The sequence below is a fragment of the Gadus chalcogrammus genome, chromosome 12, assembly GCF_026213295.1.
Source record: "Gadus chalcogrammus isolate NIFS_2021 chromosome 12, NIFS_Gcha_1.0, whole genome shotgun sequence".
Lineage (NCBI taxonomy): Eukaryota > Metazoa > Chordata > Actinopteri > Gadiformes > Gadidae > Gadus > Gadus chalcogrammus.
In genome coordinates, this window is record NC_079423.1 from 5,328,889 (window position 1) to 5,347,624 (window position 18,736).

An 18,736-nucleotide genomic window follows, 5' to 3' on the forward strand; every position below is an offset into this window, starting at 1 on the left:
CTTTATTTGCGGAATTAGTGCAGATTGTTCCCTGTATAAAGGTGACATATTATACCACCAGGTGTGAGTGTGATTAGCCGTTACAAGCCGGTTTGCAAATCTGCCTCTTCTGACATTTCAAGTGGGCGTGTAACTACTAGTGACACTCACACCTGGTTGTATAATATGTCACCTTTTAAGAATTTTATCCAATCAAATGTTTATCCTTCCTAACTTCAAAGTTCAGGGATGTCCATGTCCAATATCTATTTGTTCTGCGATATCTTATATGACTCACTAGTGAGTCCTTTACTCTAGATTATCAGGTCTCACCAGAATATCTCTTATAAAGTGTACATACTTCCACCACAGATCAGAGGAACCTGTCCCTGTACTTTCTTTGTGACGGTTTGTGGCTCGAAACAAATCCAAGCAAAGTATGCAAATATTTGCAAATCATTTAGCCTGTTTATGTGAAGAGTGAGGAGGTGTGAGTGGGAGCATCTCAAATAACAAAGATGCAAATAAAGTTGTTTTGAATGTGGTGCTTACTTCCCAGCCATTACGATTAGGCCAGGGATTCCAAACCATTCGGCGATGTGAGTAGGCTCTAGGGGCCACTTGTAAAAGACTTTTGCTTTGTTAACCCTGCAAAGCAAAAACTATACTAGACGTAATTCCTGCATTATTACGCCGAACATTTAAATTAAGACCACAAATGGAACACTGAAGCTACTATATTAATGTTTTTAAATCATATCAGCATATGTTTATAGGTTTCTACAATATTCATAATAATAGTATAATATTAGTTCCTAGACCATTACAATATTAATACTGAGGCTAAATAACAGAAGTATAATATTAATTCCTAGGCCAATACATTACATGTTCAAAGGAACACGTGTAGATGAAGGGATACTTGAGCCATACTGACGTTCGGTAGGGATTCAGAAGGCCGACATGATGATGGGAAAAGCTTGGCTGATATTTTAGGTGGTTATGTGTTTTTCAGGCAGTGCTTCTGGGACAGTATTGTAAGTGGTTGCGTGTGTTTTTGTGTTTCAGGCAGTGCTTCGGAGATGGCCTGCACTGGGCCGGCTGTATGATCATAGCCCTGCTGGGTCAACAGAGACGCTTTGACATCCTGGACTTCAGCTACCACCTTCTCAAGGTCCAGAAGCACGACGGAAAGGACGAAACCATCAAAAGCGTGGTGAGACAACAGCAGGAGGTGGTGTCGTCATAGGTCGCATGGCGTGCCTCAGTCTTTCCGTAGCTTTTGTTTACCGAGAGTCAACAGTTGACCACAGAACATTTTGTATACCTTCAGGGCAGCAGTAAAGTAATTTTCTTGCTATTCATCATTCACCGTTGCACCTGTCCCCGTTCCTATGAGCGACATTTGGATTTATCAGGAAGATACTATTACTAAGTAAAGTGAAACATTAAGGTTGGCTGTCCAATCAGCACTGACTTAGATCAACAATTAAAGAGCCTGAATGGAGAAATTAAATAAAACCTGTTTTATCATCTACAGTAAAAAATAAGCTGAATGAAGTATTTCTCAACCAAACACTACCCTCCCCCTGATGTTCCTTAGCCCCTGAAGAAGATGGTGGACAGAATCCGCAAGTTCCAGATCATCAACGACGAGATCTTTGGCATCCTGAACAAATACCTGAAGTCTGGAGACGGAGAGAACATGCCTGTGGAGCATGTGCGCTGCTTCCAGCCCCCCATCCACCAATCACTGGCCAGCAACTGAGCCACCAATCAACCAATCGCTGGCCAGCACCTGAGCGACCACATCCACTAATAAACAAATCGCTGGCCAGCAATTGGTCCACATCCACTAATCAAACAATCACCGGCCAGCCAATGTGTTTCCACATTCAATCACTGCTCAACAACTGAGGGACCACAACCAATCACTGGCGTCCAATAGATATTCCACATCCACCAGTAGAAAGCGGACCAGTAAAGCTTGTTCTAATGGCCACATCCTCTTTCCTGAGGAGCGACGGACCACCAGGAAGTAGGTCGACATTATGTATGACTTTTTTTTTTTGTATTCACTCGTGCCTTATTAAAAATGACTAGCTATATATTCTTTTGTTTTATACATGTTGGGGAGGCAGATAAGGGGGTACTTTTATCAAATATTTAAGGGTTTGCCGTGGTGGGAGTTGGATTGGTAAAGGTATAGGGTGACCTGTTTTTAGTGGGGGATGAACGTAAATTGTATTTTCTATATTGCTAAAAATTGCATGCTGAACTTAACATTTTAAAATGAGCCTGATAACCGCATTCGTAGCCAGGGTCAGCATTTATTCACAGTGCCTTGTCTAAAATGTTTTATTAATTTTAAATTAATAAATATGTAACAAATCCATTGGTTGATTTTTGCACGCTTTTTATGTAAACATTACAAAAAAATGGACCACTGTGTCATCCAACGTAAATAGATGGTACCGTTTCCAAGTATGAAATTAACGCATATCTCAACAATGTCTTCTCCATAAATAACTCTGTAAATCAGCAGGACCTCAACTTCTTAAAGTTGATGGATAATAGAAAGCACCCAGTGCATGGGTAGTAGTATACACACAAACAAAAAGGTTTTCAGAAAAACAAGAAAACCTGGTATACAGAGCTACACAGGAATTAAACCAAAGTCCAAACGCTATACTAATTATGTTATGAAAAACTTAAGGCAAATTAAATCAAAATACAATCGATTGGTCCATCCAAGACACTGTGCCCCCGCTCCTCCCTCCCTCCCTCCGATTGTCTGTCTCCCACCCCGTTGCCTTGGAAACCGAGTCAGTAGTAATAGTAGTCGTAGTGGTGGTAGTCGCGGAGCCCCTTCCAGGCGGCCCCTTACGAGGAGCTCATGGCGCCGTTCCTCCGCGAGATGCTGTCGAAGGACGAGCCCATGTCCCGGCTGTCCAGCTCCTCGGTGGTCTCCTGCAGGAGTTCATAGCCGCAGCCGTGCTGCTGCCCCACGCCGTTGGCCGCCGGGAACCCCGGCCCGCCCCGCTCGTCCTTGCGAATGGCCACGGCGAGCGCCGACAGGCTGACGTTCACGTCCTTGAAGGCGTGCAGCAGGAAGATGCCCACGATGATGGTGAGGAAGCCGCTCAGCGTGCCGATGACGTCGGCGGCGCCCATGTGCTCCCACTCCTTGAAGAGGATGGCGGAGCAGGTGAGCACCGAGGTAGTGAAGAACACGTAGTAGATGGGCGTGACCAGCGACGTGTTGAAGATGTCCAGCGCCTTGTTCAGGTAGTTGATCTGCGTGCTGACGCACGCCACCAGGCTCAGCAGCAGGACCCACGCCAGGGGGTTGCTCATCGCCGGCTCCCCCGCGATGGCCTCCTTGATGGCGATGCCCAGGCCCTTCACGCAGGACACGGACAGGGCCCCGATCACGGAGCAGATGGTGATGTACACCAGGATGTTGGTCTGGCCCTGGCGCGGGCCCACCACGCAGATGAAGATCAAGGCCACGATGATCACCAGCATGGCGAACACCAGGAAGCCTGGGAACGCACAACCGCCGAGAGGGTCATCAACCGCGACTGACATGGCATGTAAACATTTGATGTCTCAATCTATATTTATATACAAATCTGGACTTTAAAAGAGGTCCCCATTTTTTAAGTAGACTAATAACAGTATTCTGTTAGTTAGTTTAATTAAATTGTTTTAAAACCTAAAGTGGTGTCAATAGACTTTGAAGGGGCTGATAAAAAATAAAGTGAAAGTAAATAAGAACAAGCAAGAGATGGGGAGAGATAGAGAGGGACTTCAGGACTCTAACCTGGATCCACCAGTTTGACCGCCATGTGCTCCAGACTGCTGATCTCCTCCTCCTTTGGAGCGTGGATCACCATGGTGGTGGAGCCGAGGATGCTGAGCACACAGCCCAGCTTACCGTGCAGGTTCAACCGCTCGGTCAGGAAGTACGAGGACAGCACCGCGCTGAAACCACCAACAACAACACGCCGTTCAGTGTCTTACCGCCATGGGATCGTCTTCCGGTACATCACAGACTCCGAAGGCAAACCTCCCCTTGTATTTCTGGTTTCTACAATTCCTCTCTACCACTAGTACTATCGTTTTTCAACCACAACTTCTTTGTAGCGTCTCCAATTTTGAATGTGCCCTTTCAAAGTGCCTCGCTAGGCACTTTGTATATATGCTTAGACCCAATCCCATTTCTACCCCTTACCCCTTCCCCTTCCCCCTTCAAAACAAGGGGGCGGGGTAAGGGGTAGAAATGGGATTGGGCCTAAGTCTGCTAAATGACTACATGTACCACACCTCCCCCTCCAAAGACGGACGGATAACATTAGCCAGGATGTTTTTTGTTTTTTTTTACCTGACCAGTACGCTGAGGGCTCCCAGGGGGGTGACCAGCGTGGCCGGAGCAAACGCATAGGCAGCGAAGTTAGCCGCCTCCCCAGCTCCCACTGCGCACACAAAACACAGGAAGGACGTTAGCCTGGTAGCCTGCAGGCATGAGCAGGGCAGCCAACGTTGTGTTTCAGTCTGCCACGGCTCGGATTGTGTTCACACTGTAGGAATCGCGTGTTACTCTTAAGTCCATTTTTACAGAAGCATTGAGAGTATCATGTTTCCAAAGAAAACCTCCCAATATACCACATAACATCCTGCTATTACATGGGATGCATAAGACACTGAGATTGAGTAGGATGAGTGCTCAGAGGACACTTACTTGACAGTAAACCCGCCCACCAAAGCCACTCCTTGAGATATGCATGACCTCCTTGCCCTGAAGAACAAACGATGCATTAGAACAAGTGATGAAACCACAAAGAGGATTTATTACAGTAGCGTAGAGCTACAACGGACATAGTATACGGTATAGGCTACAACAGACAGTAGTACTGCACAGGCTACAAAATTCATAGAATACTGTATTGTAGAGGCTCAAACATAGTATTAAAGTAGTGTTGAGGCAACAACAGACATAGTATTACAGTAGTGTAGAGGGTCACAACATATTACAGCTGTATAGAGGTCAAAATATACTTTTTTCTAATCTTAGTTTTTTCTTACCTTAAGTGCTTTGAGATTGGTCCCCATGAAAGGAGAATTATAAATTGTATTTACTATCATTAACAGACTGTACTATTACAGTATTGTATGTATGTGTAGGGTACACCAGATAGTATCACAGTAGTGTGGAAGAATTCAACCTTTCCTGATAAAGTAAATAATATAGTAGAACTGTGGCCTGGGGTTAATGGTTGCTCGGAAACTGACCGGTATGTTCCCTCCCTTGCTGAGAATGACCCTTGAAGCTTGCACCCTTTGTTGATATTCAATCAAAATTCATACACCAACACCCCGTATGTAAATGACCTTCCTCCTTCGAACTTACCGTGGTTCTTTGTTTAACTGATACGCCAATCACGTCAGGTTATCTACCGTACTGCAAATGACCACGCCTATACACCATTTAGACCTCTATCAGAACTCCTCTACAGAGTGTCAGGCTTGGTATCACCCGATGACCACATAAAGCCCCCATGGCTACAACCGAATGTCGTCAATCTGCCTTCAACCGCAGGCCTTTTGTCACAGCCCTGGCAGGGTCACGTGATGTTATTCACGTTAATAATTACTCAGTGTAATAAAAGTGCATCGCGCGTGACTAAATTTAACCAAAGACGACGAATCATCCCACCGCGCCTTAAATCACTCAAGGCCCCGGCTCGCCTTGAACTGGGAAAGCCTGAAGAGGTGGTTTTGTTTCAGGCGCACGGCTGGTCCGACGCCTCAGGCTTCCTGTTGTTTGCCCAAACTGAACACGGAGTGGCTGATCCCCTGTTTACCAATGCGGACGGACCGGGTTTGGGTTTGGGTTTGACCGATCACTCGCTGCAAAGGCAGTGTTTATTTTACACAGTACAGGTAATTTACAATAGGCAAATGGGCATTCACACAGGGGAATTGTGTGGACGCAGCAACCATAAGAACAGGTAGGGACGAGGTGTACTGCATACACACACCTAAAGAACAAACTGGCGACCCCCATGTTGCCTGGCAACCTTCGCTCTACCTTGTAGTTCTGGGTAAAGCTTCAGAAACACAAAGTTAGCAGCTGGTCTACATTGTAGACCTAACAACAATGATAAGTACCTACCACCAACCCAGGTTAAACAACAGGAATGACATACCGATTACTACTTCTTAGACCATATGGAGGAAAGGTGAAGTTGTACCTGCTGTACCAGTTCCACCTTCACGATCAAGCTTTAACAACATAAATGGTAAGTATGTGTCACCAGTCCCATTGTTATGTACCTGGATACATATACTGAACCCAATACCTGTTCCATTTAGACACACCGTTAGTTTAATCTACAGTACAGTTGTGCCTGTTCTACCTCATAGATCCAGGTGAACGGAAGGTAAGGGCGGTTTACCTGCTCGCATCGATCCCTTCTTGGCCAGCCGTAGCAGTCCCTTCTTCTTGAGGATGAAGCTTCCTCCGATGAAAATGCTGGAGCTAACAGCCAAACCAAGGCCGATGTAAAAGTCATACTTTCCTCGTTCCTCAACCATGGTGAGGTTGGATGAGCTGGTTTGTTTGGTCACATTTACCACCGAACACTGCAGTCGCTGGCCAAGGGAACAGTTGTGGCCAGCCCAAATACCTAGGAGTTAAGAAGACACAATTCTATGTTTTTCATCCAGCCCCCAAAAACGAATAAATACAGAAGTAGGCTAGTTTTAGGTGTGTCCTACCATCTCCACAAGATACATTACAAAATGCATACCCCTGATGCAATGTGTTGGAGTATAGCTCCATCAGGACACATTGGAAAGATAGTCCTCAAAAATAGAAGTTCTTCAACAGAACAGTTTGATTATAAGCTCCACAAAAGTACAGTGTCAACAACAGTGATGCTCCCATAGACGCAATGCATTTCAGCCGATGGCTGTTGTAACAAGGTTCGTTTATACAAATATCCCATCTCTATCCTCAAGACATAGAATCCAGGAAGTGACAGGTCAGGTTAGCATGCTAGCCCGTGTTAGCACGCTAGCCTGTGTTAGGCTAACTCTCCTAGGTTACCACCTCCCTGGTCAAGTTTAACTGCCTTCATACTTAGTTGGCTACTGACACACGCAGTCTAAAAGATGGATCTGTTCGTACATAACGGCAACCGCCAACGCACTTGGCTCCTGCATTCTCAATATATATTCGTAAAACAAAATACATTATTTGTAAATAATTGGTATATATATGGCCGTTAGCTGAGAGCTAGCTGGCTGGATAACGACGCTAATGACCCAATGCTTAGAAACCACATTATAAAAAAAACATTAAAATCGTCTCGTTCGGAAGCAGTTGCAATTTCATATGTATATTATAGCTACCTGTCCAGAATTGGTCGGTGTGTCCCACGGAAGGCTGATAATGGTAACGGTTAAGGTAGAGGTTAGCGTATTGCTAGCCTATTTCCGAGCGCTGAGCTTCATATCTCATACTGCACTCTGCACTCCTCGGCCCGGCTGACTGCTCTGCGCTGCACCGCTCTCTGTGCTTCCTCTGGCGAACACCACTCAGCACTATAGTATGGACCTCTGCCCCCTCCCTTCTGTGACCCTGTCAGTACACAGGTTTCACAACGTTGAGGCTTGCTTTCCCACGGATACAGTCTCATAAGGATTGTAATAAAGATTGCATTATTTTTCCAGAAAAAAAATGCATTTTACATTACAGATATATAAAAAGAAAAATAGCATCAAACATTCGATTATTTATTTGTTAAAGTGCTTGTACATCAGTAGAATAGTGTTTTAGTATTTAGTTTTCAGTATAGTTGCTTTCTACTTGTTTCCTCATCACTTTATTCACAGCAAATAACTAGTACATCAGGAATGGAATGCAATGAAAGGAATTTGTGTATTACTGTGATAAAAAATGGGTTCAAAACGAATAATAAATTCAGGAAAAGCAAAATAAGAGAAAACGAATGAAATTTGCATGTTGTGCTAATTTGAAGGAAAAAGGTGCACACACGTGTGTTCACAACCAGAACTGTCACTACGCACTAGTTCTTTGGTTAGGCATTTTACAACTCCATCAATGAAAACTCTTTAAAAGTTGTATTCAATTGTTCTTTAAAAATAATTATTCTACTTTCTGCTTGTCCTCGCCCTTCGGCCACATCAGTACGGCCTCATGGGATACTCTCAGGAGCACCACACCGACAAACATGGTGGCCAGGGCACAGACCATGGCCAGGCTGTCCACCACCGTCAGCCCCCTCCACTCCTTGAAGAGCAGAGACGACGCCAGCAGCACAGAGCATGTGAAGGACACATAGTAGAGAGCCTCAAACATGTTGCAGCTGAACCGCTGCAGGGCTTTATCGATGAAGAGGAACTGGGTGATCACGCTGGCGGACAATATTCCCAGTAAGCCAAAGAAGAGGACCAGAGCCCTTGGACTTCCCCCACTGAAGAGGGCCTCCTCTGCCACCAGGCCCAGTGCCTTGCTGCTGGGCACGGTGAAGCTACCAAGCAGAGAGCAGATGGACACGTACACCATGATGTTGGAGCTGCCGTGCACCGGGGCCACCCAGAAGATCAGACCAATCAGCAGCAGGAGAACGAGGAAGGAGTAGCACACAAACACTGGAGGGGACAGGAACGTCCTAGTTAGTGGTGGGAGGTATTGGCACATTAAATAATCTCCGGGAATCGTTCATCCTCAGTTTGATGGTTTACTTTATAGCAAGGTAAGGTTTTCTTCTACCTGTAGGCAAGGCATCGCTGATCAGACTACCCTAAAAAACCCTAATTAGTTCATACACTAATTATTATGAACATAAATCTTATTAGATGTGTTGACAAATGTAATCCTCAATCCTGAGAAAAGGACACACACTAACAACTAACAACACTGTAATAGTCGTGTAAAGACTGCCAAGACGTAAGTTGATAAAGGCCACCAAATGGCATAATAATAATTATGCATCACAGTAGGTTCACGGCACTCCAAGATCACTCGATCGGCAGCACCAGACCTGGGTCGAGGAGGCTTGCCTCCAGCTGGGTCCTGGAGGAGATTGTCTGCGCCGGGGGAGCGTGGATTATCAGAACCACGGTGCCGCAGCAACACAGCACACAGCCCAGCCGGCCAAGAAGCTCCAGACGCTCCCGCAGAATCCACCAGGACAGCACAGCCCTGCGACACACACACACACACACACACACACACACACACACACACACACACACACACACACACACACACACACACACAGACACACACACACACACACACACAGACACACAGACACACACACACACACACACACACACACACGATAGTGCAGTGGTTAAACCCCAATATATGATGCATCACCTGTAGGCGTTCTGCAGTAAGATAACCATGCATTTAGAAGATGATAACTTAATAGTAAACAAAAACATACTCTCATTATAGAAGCATCAAAATCATGAGAATAGACAGGGCCAGCTCAACCCTTGATAACCCAAAAAACCCTCCCTACTCACCCGAACAACACTCCCAGGGCTCCCAAGGGCGTGACGATCAAAGCTGGTGCCGCATTGTAGGCAAAAAAATTCCCAATTTGGCCCACAATCACTTTAAGAAGTTCAAACATAAGGACTTAGGGTGAGATGTTGGATCAGTTGTGTCAGTAATTTCAATAATCGTGCATTTCCAGATTTGAGCGATAGAGAGCAGTATACTCACTAGAGAGGGTGCCGCTCCACCACACCAGATCCTTCAGATGCGAATTGCCTATAGGGGAGCCAAAAACACGCGCTCTTCAATGGCAATGAACCTATGGCCTCTGAATAAAATATCTTTTGTAAACGTTTACATTATATAATTGGGGAACATGTTCTAGTTACTGTTTTCAGATCTTTTTCTCAATATACCTTTAGCTTCCGCACGCAGCATCCCCTTTTTCTGGAGCACAAATGTGGATCCATTGATCAAACTTGATAACACTGCTATCATTATCCCTGCGACAGGGAGCGGGATGTCCGACTCCAAGGCCATTTTACAGTATCCCAAAGTAACACGATACGTCTAGTTTAAACTAGTCTAGACAAACACCAACAAAAAAAGTTAGTCCGATTCACGTTATTTCCAATTCTGACACTGAATGGACTCCTACGTAGGCAGTCAAATGTACAGTTCAACCAGTGACGGTCGTTATAACCTCCGACGAATCACATTCGTCACTGACGGCCGGTTGCATGTCTACCGCCGGGTGGGCTTGGTCAATGCATTTCATTCAATACGTTTTGGGTCCATAGGTCTACGGCCGGGTGGGCTTTGTCAATACATTTCATTCAATACGTTTTGGGTCCATATGTCTATGGCCAGGTGGGCTTGTTCAATGCATATGATGTAATGCGTTTTGGGTCCATATGTCTATGCTGGGTGGGCTTGGCCAATGCATTTCATTCAATGCGTTTTGGTCAGCGCCTGGTCAGTCTAGTCTAGGCGAGATAACATTATTCGTTTCTATAGTACGACACCAATGTTTTGTATAGTTGTCCAGCTTAATACAAATAATATGTAATATATCACACACACAGGACTACATCCTAAAATGTATGTTCAATATACTTTCCCATCAACTGTTATGTATTTGCAGGCTCCACCACACCCGTAGCGGCAACAAGAGAAACATCTACTGAACCCGCCCCCAGGTCCCGCCCATATTAAAGAGAAGCGCTCGGTTTATACCGTTCGGTGTCTGCGGGCGGAGTCTGGTATTCAGCAAGAGGATCACCTCGAACTGGAAACCGTTGTCGGTATTACAATGTCATAAACCAATCGCAATAAACCCATCGCCGCATGACGTCATTTGTTTCCATGCCTCGTGCTTCGGCCCTAGAGCTGTCAATCAAGTTCAACATGAACGACTTTCTTAATGCACCAAAGCAGCCGAAGGAACGAGAGTAGCATAAGGGAAACATTTCAAGGTACTGTATTTATTGCATTTTCGAAGTGTTGATATTTTATTTGCAGCTTATCTGCAGTCTTGGAAGGGTTGCATCCTACACCACTGGGTGTCATACTGCATATTGGATGCTGAGAACAGATCTAGCATAGCCACCGTTACATCAACCGTGGATATGGACATAGATTGTTAGCCACTAGGCTAACCTTAGCTGTGTTCCAAGCTATTTAGCCACCAGGCTAACCATAGCTGTATACCAATATAGAGCCACCATGCTAAACTTAGCTGTGTTCCAAGCTAGTTAGCCTCAAGGCTAACCCTGGCTTGGACCACAGCTATGGTCTATGGTGGCTGACTAGATTGGTACCCAGCTGGTTAGCCACAAGGCTAGCTGTGCTGTTACTTTCTATGTTATTGGGGGTGCATTATGCTGTGTCAGGGGGATTTTTCTCACTAGAAGATGTGACTATGTTATATGACATATCTCCTATTTACCACGAGCACTGACAGCTCGCTAACGTTACAGTAGTCCATCTCCACTCAGTTGTGCATGGTAACATGTCTCTTTAATTCACTTGATGTTCTATAGAACAGGGCTACACTTAATTTACATATAGCTGATTAAGGTTAACTTTCATCCCGTCCACATTCAAATGACTGCATTTTAACAGAGTTGAACACGACAGCAGATACAGTTGAATAGGAGACCTAAGCTATCGCTAGCTGATGTGCTGTTGCTGTACACTTCACTTGTAATTCATACGTAGCAACATACAACGCTGTTATCGAGGCAATTCTTTCAACAGATAGTTTTTCATCGACCAACAACGTAAGCACGTCAATGCATGCATGCGAATGGAGGACATTGGGTCAGGCGGAGAGAGTAGAGGGTGCTCCGTGTAGAGGGGGCTCCCAGTAAAAGGTGCTCTGTGTAGAGAGGGCTCACAGTAATTAAAGGGTGCTCCGTGTTGCAGGTTGGCTGCGCGTGCAGCCAGGGGCGGACGTGACAAGATGCCTACTCCATCGTTCACCCTCGACGCTCAGCTGAGATTTCATGACAAATGGCTGAAGATCGACCTCCAGGTAAGTCGGTTAACGGGGTCGCAACGGTGTTAAAATGCCAAAGACTTCTCCGTGTTTACTACAGAAGGTCTCCTTGTGTTGACATAACATAACCAGGGTGGGCCTAGGCCTGGGTGATCGTACAGACACCCGAATGTTTTCAACAATATCGGGATGTAGTGTATTGCACAAGGAGTTGGTTTGCTTGTTGACATTATTAGCGTGTCAGTTTCATCACGCATAGTTTACCATGAGACTCCCTGTTCCCCTTACTGTGAACGGTCTAGTCACTCTATCAGTGTCAGATGCTTGTATTAGGTTTAGCTTTATTTTTATATGAATTGCACTGCTGAAGCTCCAGACCCCTCAAAAAACAGGTCTGTTGAATCATCTTATTTTCTTGGAATTTGATAAACATATTTTAAGGAGGATATTGGGTATAATCGGTGAATTAAAAAGTTATGGATTGTATGTAAATAACAACATTGTAATAACATTTCCATTGGCTCACGAAAAGGCCTCCCTGATTCAAGAGGTTCTTTAAATGTCAGTAAATATATCTATTATATTATATTTATTTTGTACAGAAGCGAGTGATGCTTTTATTGGTTAATAAGTGTGTGTGTGTGTCGTCTGTGTCTGTGTCTGTGTAGAGGGCCTTCTCTCCAGAGGGCCTGAGCGAGATGTGGAATGAGATGGTGAAAGATGAGGAGATCACCTTCACAGGAGAGGAGTCTGCACACACCGGTACGAGGCTGTGAGCCAACCTCACCCTCTCTTCCTAATGTCTGCTTGGGGTTCTAAGCAAGGAGCACTAGCTCATGGATGCTACACACAGTTGGAGGCTTGTGGGGAATTGAATTTCTGAATGTCAGAATGAAGAAGTTGAAGGACCCCATTTTACCACCAGGTGTTCCGTTAACCATTATAAGCCGTTCCAAAATCAACCTGTTGGTTACATTACAAGTGCGATTGTCCAACCCAGATGTGTGATGGATAGATCAGCATTCCAGTTGGCACGGTCCACTGGGTTACGCTCTCAGCTGGACCTAACCATCCTGCGTCTGGGTGGTCATTCGCTTGTGATTTCCCTAGATCTTGAAATGACTTTTGAGGACCGTTCAACAGCACACCTGGTGGTGCAATTGACCTTTTTAATGAAGAGTTTGTGTTAATACCCGTCTTGTCACGGTGTTCCCTAGAAGACTGCACAGACTGCTTTGGGGCACAGAAGAAGGATGACTCCAACGATAAAGAGAAGAAAGAGGAGGAGGAGGCGTCCACAACCGTGCATCACTCCATCATTGAGACGTGGGACTGGGGTAGACAGCCGGGTGAGTTACAACACACTGGGCTCCAGCACAACCATATTCATCTTCGCAATGGCGGTGATTTGAATCGGCAAAATAGCATCGGGGAGGCATGTGGGAGGCATGTGGGTCACGAGGTAGAGCCGGTTGGCTGGTAACCAAAAGGTTGCTGGTTCGAACCCCGGCTCCTCCTGGCTGAGTGTCAAGGTGTCCCTGAGCAAGACTGCTCACCCTACCTGCTCCCGACGAGCTGGCTGTCGCCTTGCATGGCTGACACCGCCGTCCGTGTGTGAATGTGTGAATGAATGGGTTAATGTTCGGCAATATTGTAAAGCGCTTTGATTGGACACTTTTTAGAAAAGCGCAATGTAAAGGCCGTCCGTTTACCATAATCCTTTGTTACAATGTAATATGTATGCAAAATTAATTTGAAGGGAAAGGATTAGAGCTTTCAGTTTGATTATTCTAATTTCTCTTATAAGTGATCTCTATACCTAAATAATTTCATAATGAATAGATCCCATAATGTATTCCTCATGGCTTGGCCTCTGGATGAGATGTGCCCATGTCACGTTGACTGTGCGTTCACTATGTGTTTGTAGTGTCTCCTGAGTCCTGAATGACTCAACCTTTATGGTTAATTAGTTTGGGGTTTCCTGGTGTTGCTAGTCTGCCTCTAGCTACGTACCAGCTAGGTACCAGCAAGCTTGTTGTCGTTCTGGCACGTGAGCTGTAGTCGATCTGTCGTGCGGAGCTGTGGTGTGGAGGTCAGAGGGGTTATTTATACCCCAGCAGAGTCCAGTGGCAATCTGGACAGCTCCTGTAATGTAACCTGTAGCGTAGTCTTGAGCTTGGCCTGCGTTGTTTACTAGCTGAGCTTGAGAAGGGTGGGACGGATTCATGTTGGGCCAGAGATAAGCATGCAGGGCCAGGGGGGCTGGTGGGGCAACCAAGGCAATGGCTTCCTGGAGAGGTGTATCCACTTGTATTTCCATGAATTTAGCAGGGCAGCCTACTATATGTGTAATACGTGCACACACCATTTATTCATATTCATATTCATATTATTCATAGATATAGTTATACAAATGATCACAATTATCACTATGTTTTGCCCAAAAGATAGCATGCATAGATGTAATGAAACTCAACATTCTTAAGCAATGGATGGATATCGGATATCATAATCATTGTAAGCATACACTGTCCCCAGATCCGCTCTCATAACATCTAGAGGGTCCTCGAATTTTGCGTGTTGTTCATACCAGATTTTGTGTGTGTGTGTGTGTGTGTGTGTGTGTGTGTGTGTGTGTGTGTGTGTGTGTGTGTGTGTGTGTGTGTGTGTGTGTGTGTGTGTGTGTGTGTGTGTGTGTGTGTGTGTGTGTGTGTGTGGTAGTCAGTAGTTCCTTTTTAACTTTAGCAAACAATTGAGTCTTCAGTCTTGGCTCTATCTCTCTATTCGCTTCAGTGTCTGAAATACCAGCACACTGTGTCTGTATGCTGGAAGACATATCAGTCCTTACAGCACAGCGGGGTCAGCTGAACACTAATGTGGATGTTAGATCTGCTATTTCCACCCCCCCCCGTCCTGAGAATGGCTCGGTGCTGAGAATGGCTCTTTGTGATGTAAGATCCAGCAAGAACTACAAAGCCCACAAGAAATCCGAGCCGGCCTTGTAAAGGCCACCGAAATACTTTTCATACCACAGCCATAATCATACTGTATATGTATTGTGTATTTGTGCCTCTCCCAGGGGGTTGCTACACAATGGTACTGGATGAGGTTTGATATCCCGCTTAAATTCAGACACACATGAACTCATAGGTGACTTAAGAAGCGCTATATAAATGCAATTTATTAATATCAATGATTATTCTAATTATTTAGTTGAATTGTCAATATGATTATGAAATCCAGTATATACACAACATTTGATTCTAATACTGGCCCCCAGGTTTGGTCAAATAAGCCTGTTTTGGTCAGTGTTGAAAAACCGAAACCTTTCCAGATGTTATATATCAACTATCTCTTATCCACCTTTCCTTTTTTGTAGCAGAATCATATTAATTATTATTCATACAGTTGAACCTAGACCGGAATAAACAACAGTCATCCATTATCCAATTGTGGAAGAGTGTCATTGTGTGATCTAACTTGTCTGTAGTGGTTTTTCATAAATCGTTATATTAACTAGCGGATGGTAAAAATGATCCATGTTGACTCTGGAGATTAAACAACAACATGACTTCTGGGACCAGGCCACGAAACCCCTCATGCAGATTCTTATTTACACTCTTAAACACTCAAGCTGAAGTTGTTGTTTAATGTTTTTCTGCGCTTGTGAGATTATAAAAAAATGAAAGTTCAAAAGCTTTATTTGTCCTACATGTTGCCATATTAGAAAATTGTCTTTGATTGAAGGCAGTCTGTCCTCTAATTCTGTGTATGTGGTGCTTGTGTAAGAAGTATGTTGTGTCTGTGTATTGCCTCGGGTATGAAGGATTTTGTATAGAGAGATTTTTGGCTAGAGGCACTCTGTATCTTCTGCCTGATGGAAGCAGCTCAAAACAGCCGTGGAGGGGATGGGAGGGATCCAGGAGAATGGAATTGGTCTTCCTTTCCACTGCTTGAGTGTGCAAATCTGAAAGCTGTTTTTGTTGGATGCTGGTTATCTAGCTTGCCTGCTTAATTATCCCTTGCGTCTGCTTGTTAGGAAGCTGTACCAAGATCAAGATGTAATGTTGAAGGAGATGACAGATTCGATCAGTGTCTGATAAACCGTTAATAAAATGTCCTTTCTGACATCGAACCCTTTCAGCTTCCTCAGGAGACACATGCGTTGTTGGGCTTTTTTGTAAACTCCGTCTCCGTGCTGGGTGAAGGACATTATTAGATAATAATCTAAGGATTATAATCAATATCTTGCTTTATATGCCAAATTAATGAGATGAGCGCGGGAAAATACAGTCTTCTGAAGAGGCATCTTAGAAAGGTCATCTGATGTCCTGGGCCACCAGTAATGTACCAATATTCAGGCCTGGTACACAAGGCAGTATCACCCTGAGAGATTCTGGCTTTGTTCAGGGACAGATGACACCCCTGGTGGGAAGAGTCTCCTCAGTTCAGGGTCTTCAGGGCTTTAATAACAAGATATGGGAATGGCGCATGCATGACAGTGTCTGATACAGAGGTAGAGAATGTTCAGACGAGGACATTGATAAGTTAGATGATGATACATGGCACAAATCCAGGAATAAAGAATGACAGAAGTTGGTTGAGGAGGAAGCCATACCAGGGCATTGTTTGGTAATTACCCTGGGGCTGGTTGGAGGTATCACTGAAGTGAGAATATAAAAACTGTTTGCCGAAACTGGGAAAGCAGGTGTTCTGCTGACCAGCTCTGCCTTTGTTTTACTTTGTTGGGGGGGTTTTCTCTGAATAGCTGGAAATTGTATTGTTTTGAATTGTTTTATATTATTTTTATGACTCTATTATATATTTGTATAAAGCACCAAGAGGACTGCCATCCAATTTCGTTTTATCCTGTGCAATGACGATAAAGAATTTTATATTCTATATTCAATGCTCATAATGGTTTGTGTGTGCATCTCTGCGTGCCCGTGTGTGTGCACGTAGACGAGAAGGAGCTGAAGGACTGTCTGATGGTGCTGGTGGACGACCAGCAGAAGCTGTCAGTGCAGATGGCCAAGAGCACGCTGTCGGCCCAGCGTCTTCGGCAGCGGCTTGTCATCCTGGAGCGCTACCTCATCTCCCTCAGCCACAGCATGATGGAGGAGAAGTACAAGGCCCGCTGGAAGACCCCGCCCACGCCCCCTCCGCCCACAACAGACAACAAGACGTAAGCCCCATCTACTATCATGGGTCGTTGACCTCCATTCGAAAACCACCAACAAATGTTCTCTGTATATTTTTCACTATATACTCGTTCTGTTCACTGATATGTTTATAACGTGATAATAATAATGATTGTGAATATATCATGAGCGTGTAATTTGCAGTGTGATGAATGTCTGACCATTGCAATGGTACTTTTTTGTGTCTTGTAAACCCATGAGGGTTGGTGTTTGTTTGCCTGATGCAATGTATAAAATTACTATTTTACCACCAAGTATGATGTTGTTAAGCAATTGAAAGCCATTTAAAAATGGACCTGTTTGTGACATCACAAGTGGGAGTGATGTCACAGCTGCTCGTAAAGTTCAGGCCCTCTTAAAAATATAAATAATTTACTTTGAACCACTTATTATTTGAAAGGCAGAGATGCTTTGTATGATTTCCTTTAGTTCATTCGAATATAATGAGCTGACCGTAAGGATGGAGGGTCAGTATTACCGGAACATGGCCCAGTACAACAAAGCCAGTAACATAAAGAGTAACGTGTGTGTCTCTGCGCCTGCAGCCCTCGTCCCCCGGCCAGCAAAGGTGTGGAGGGCCTGGCCAGAGTGGGTTCCAGAGCAGCCCTCTCCTTCGCCTTCGCTTTCCTCCGCAGAGCCTGGAGATCAGGTGAGCACACAGGGGATTGGCTGATGGTCAACAGAGCACACAGGGGATTGGCTGGTGGTCCACAGAGCACACAGGCGATTGGCTGGTGGTCAACAGAGCGGAGAGGCGATTGGCCGGAGCTGCGGTAGACAAGATTGTGATTTGTTCGACGGTTCAGTGAACCAAAAGCGGATAGGCCGGGAGGTCAGGTGAACAGAGAGGCTAACTGAAAACACGCTTTGATTGACAGCTTTACCCTCTGTGACACGTTGCACCACATCGTCCTGCTGTTGTCGTCCACCGTCAACGGGCTCGAGTTGGGTAACACTGTCTGTCCTCGCCATCTGCGGCCGGGACACTTGAGGGGGGATGGAGGGAGCATGTGACCCAGCCTGTCTCTCCATCAAACCCTCTGTCTAGTGATGGTGTATCTATGAGTCACTGTAACAGGGAACCAGCACTTCGATGCATTCCATGAGATAATCCCTCGGATCTGCACCCCATCCAAAGAAAGCCCCAATGGCTAAAGATAACCGAGTCATCTCTTTTATTAGGGCATTACCAGTTGGAGCAGGACGGGTCACCATAATTAAATAACCAAATCCTTTTAATGGCTTAGAGGTCTGAGGTCCACAATGACCTATTATGTAATTTCTATTTTAATGTTTGTAAAGTATTTTTCATAAGATATTCACACATTTTCTTCAGAAATGATAACACATCTTCCTTAGGTGATGATTCATTCCTAAGGCCCACAATTAATATTAATAAAGTATCATCTAACATCACTAAGTTTAGCTGAAAGTATTCCGCCAAATTCTAATATTTACACAAATACAATACAAAAAATCATTATTTTGTATCGGTATATTTACGCAATAGCTACT

The 18,736-nt window shown here is 44.8% G+C and overlaps 4 protein-coding genes across 9 annotated transcripts in view; 2 read left to right on the forward strand and 2 right to left on the reverse strand.

Moving 5' to 3' along the window:
* Positions 1-2,392, forward strand: part of cyfip1 (cytoplasmic FMR1 interacting protein 1) — a 28,134-nt gene extending 25,742 nt beyond the window's left edge. Inside the window, exons 30-31 of the mRNA XM_056604658.1 lie at positions 1,048-1,195; positions 1,583-2,392. Of these exons, the coding sequence (XP_056460633.1) occupies positions 1,048-1,195; positions 1,583-1,747 (313 nt within the window). The 3' untranslated portion in view covers positions 1,748-2,392. The remainder of the gene's footprint in view (positions 1-1,047; positions 1,196-1,582) is intronic.
* Positions 906-7,615, reverse strand: nipa2 (NIPA magnesium transporter 2). The gene is made up of 6 exons (XM_056604661.1): positions 7,399-7,615; positions 6,441-6,671; positions 4,724-4,780; positions 4,367-4,457; positions 3,806-3,966; positions 906-3,524 (listed from the first exon to the last, which is right to left on the reverse strand). Exons 2-6 carry the CDS (start codon positions 6,577-6,579, stop codon positions 2,863-2,865), a joined length of 1,110 nt encoding a protein of 369 aa, XP_056460636.1. The 5' UTR covers positions 6,580-6,671; positions 7,399-7,615; the 3' UTR covers positions 906-2,862.
* Positions 7,616-7,794: 179 nt separating this feature from the next.
* On the reverse strand, positions 7,795-10,679 carry nipa1 (NIPA magnesium transporter 1). Its single transcript, XM_056604118.1, has 5 exons — positions 9,937-10,679; positions 9,749-9,796; positions 9,547-9,637; positions 9,054-9,214; positions 7,795-8,661 (listed from the first exon to the last, which is right to left on the reverse strand). Exons 1-5 carry the CDS (start codon positions 10,058-10,060, stop codon positions 8,156-8,158), a joined length of 930 nt encoding a protein of 309 aa, XP_056460093.1. The 5' UTR covers positions 10,061-10,679; the 3' UTR covers positions 7,795-8,155.
* A 223-nt stretch (positions 10,680-10,902) lies between these two features.
* The window catches only part of herc2 (HECT and RLD domain containing E3 ubiquitin protein ligase 2), a 69,437-nt gene continuing 61,603 nt past the window's right edge, over positions 10,903-18,736 (forward strand). For 4 of the 6 annotated variants that reach the window (XM_056604467.1, XM_056604468.1, XM_056604469.1 and 1 more), the window contains exons 1-6: positions 10,903-10,995; positions 11,948-12,056; positions 12,689-12,782; positions 13,238-13,369; positions 16,983-17,205; positions 17,767-17,870. In XM_056604467.1, coding sequence (XP_056460442.1) covers positions 11,985-12,056; positions 12,689-12,782; positions 13,238-13,369; positions 16,983-17,205; positions 17,767-17,870 — 625 coding nt within the window. In that variant the 5' untranslated portion in view covers positions 10,903-10,995; positions 11,948-11,984. The other 2 variants (XM_056604470.1, XM_056604472.1) reach the window with 2 other exon arrangements.

Coding starts and splice junctions, on each gene's coding strand:
- nipa2 (XM_056604661.1), bottom strand. CDS start 6,579: ATGGTTGAGGAACGAGGAAAGTATGACTTTTACATCGGCCTTGGTTTG. Junction 4,781..6,440: donor GAAGGGATCGATGCGAGCAG/GTAAACCGCCCT, acceptor TTTGTTCTTCAG/GGCAAGGAGGTCATGCATAT. Junction 3,525..3,805: donor GGTCAAACTGGTGGATCCAG/GTTAGAGTCCTG, acceptor GTGCGTTCCCAG/GCTTCCTGGTGTTCGCCATG.
- nipa1 (XM_056604118.1), bottom strand. CDS start 10,060: ATGGCCTTGGAGTCGGACATCCCGCTCCCTGTCGCAGGGATAATGATA. Junction 9,797..9,936: donor GCTGCGTGCGGAAGCTAAAG/GTATATTGAGAA, acceptor GCTCCCCTATAG/GCAATTCGCATCTGAAGGAT. Junction 8,662..9,053: donor GGCAAGCCTCCTCGACCCAG/GTCTGGTGCTGC, acceptor TGTCCCCTCCAG/TGTTTGTGTGCTACTCCTTC.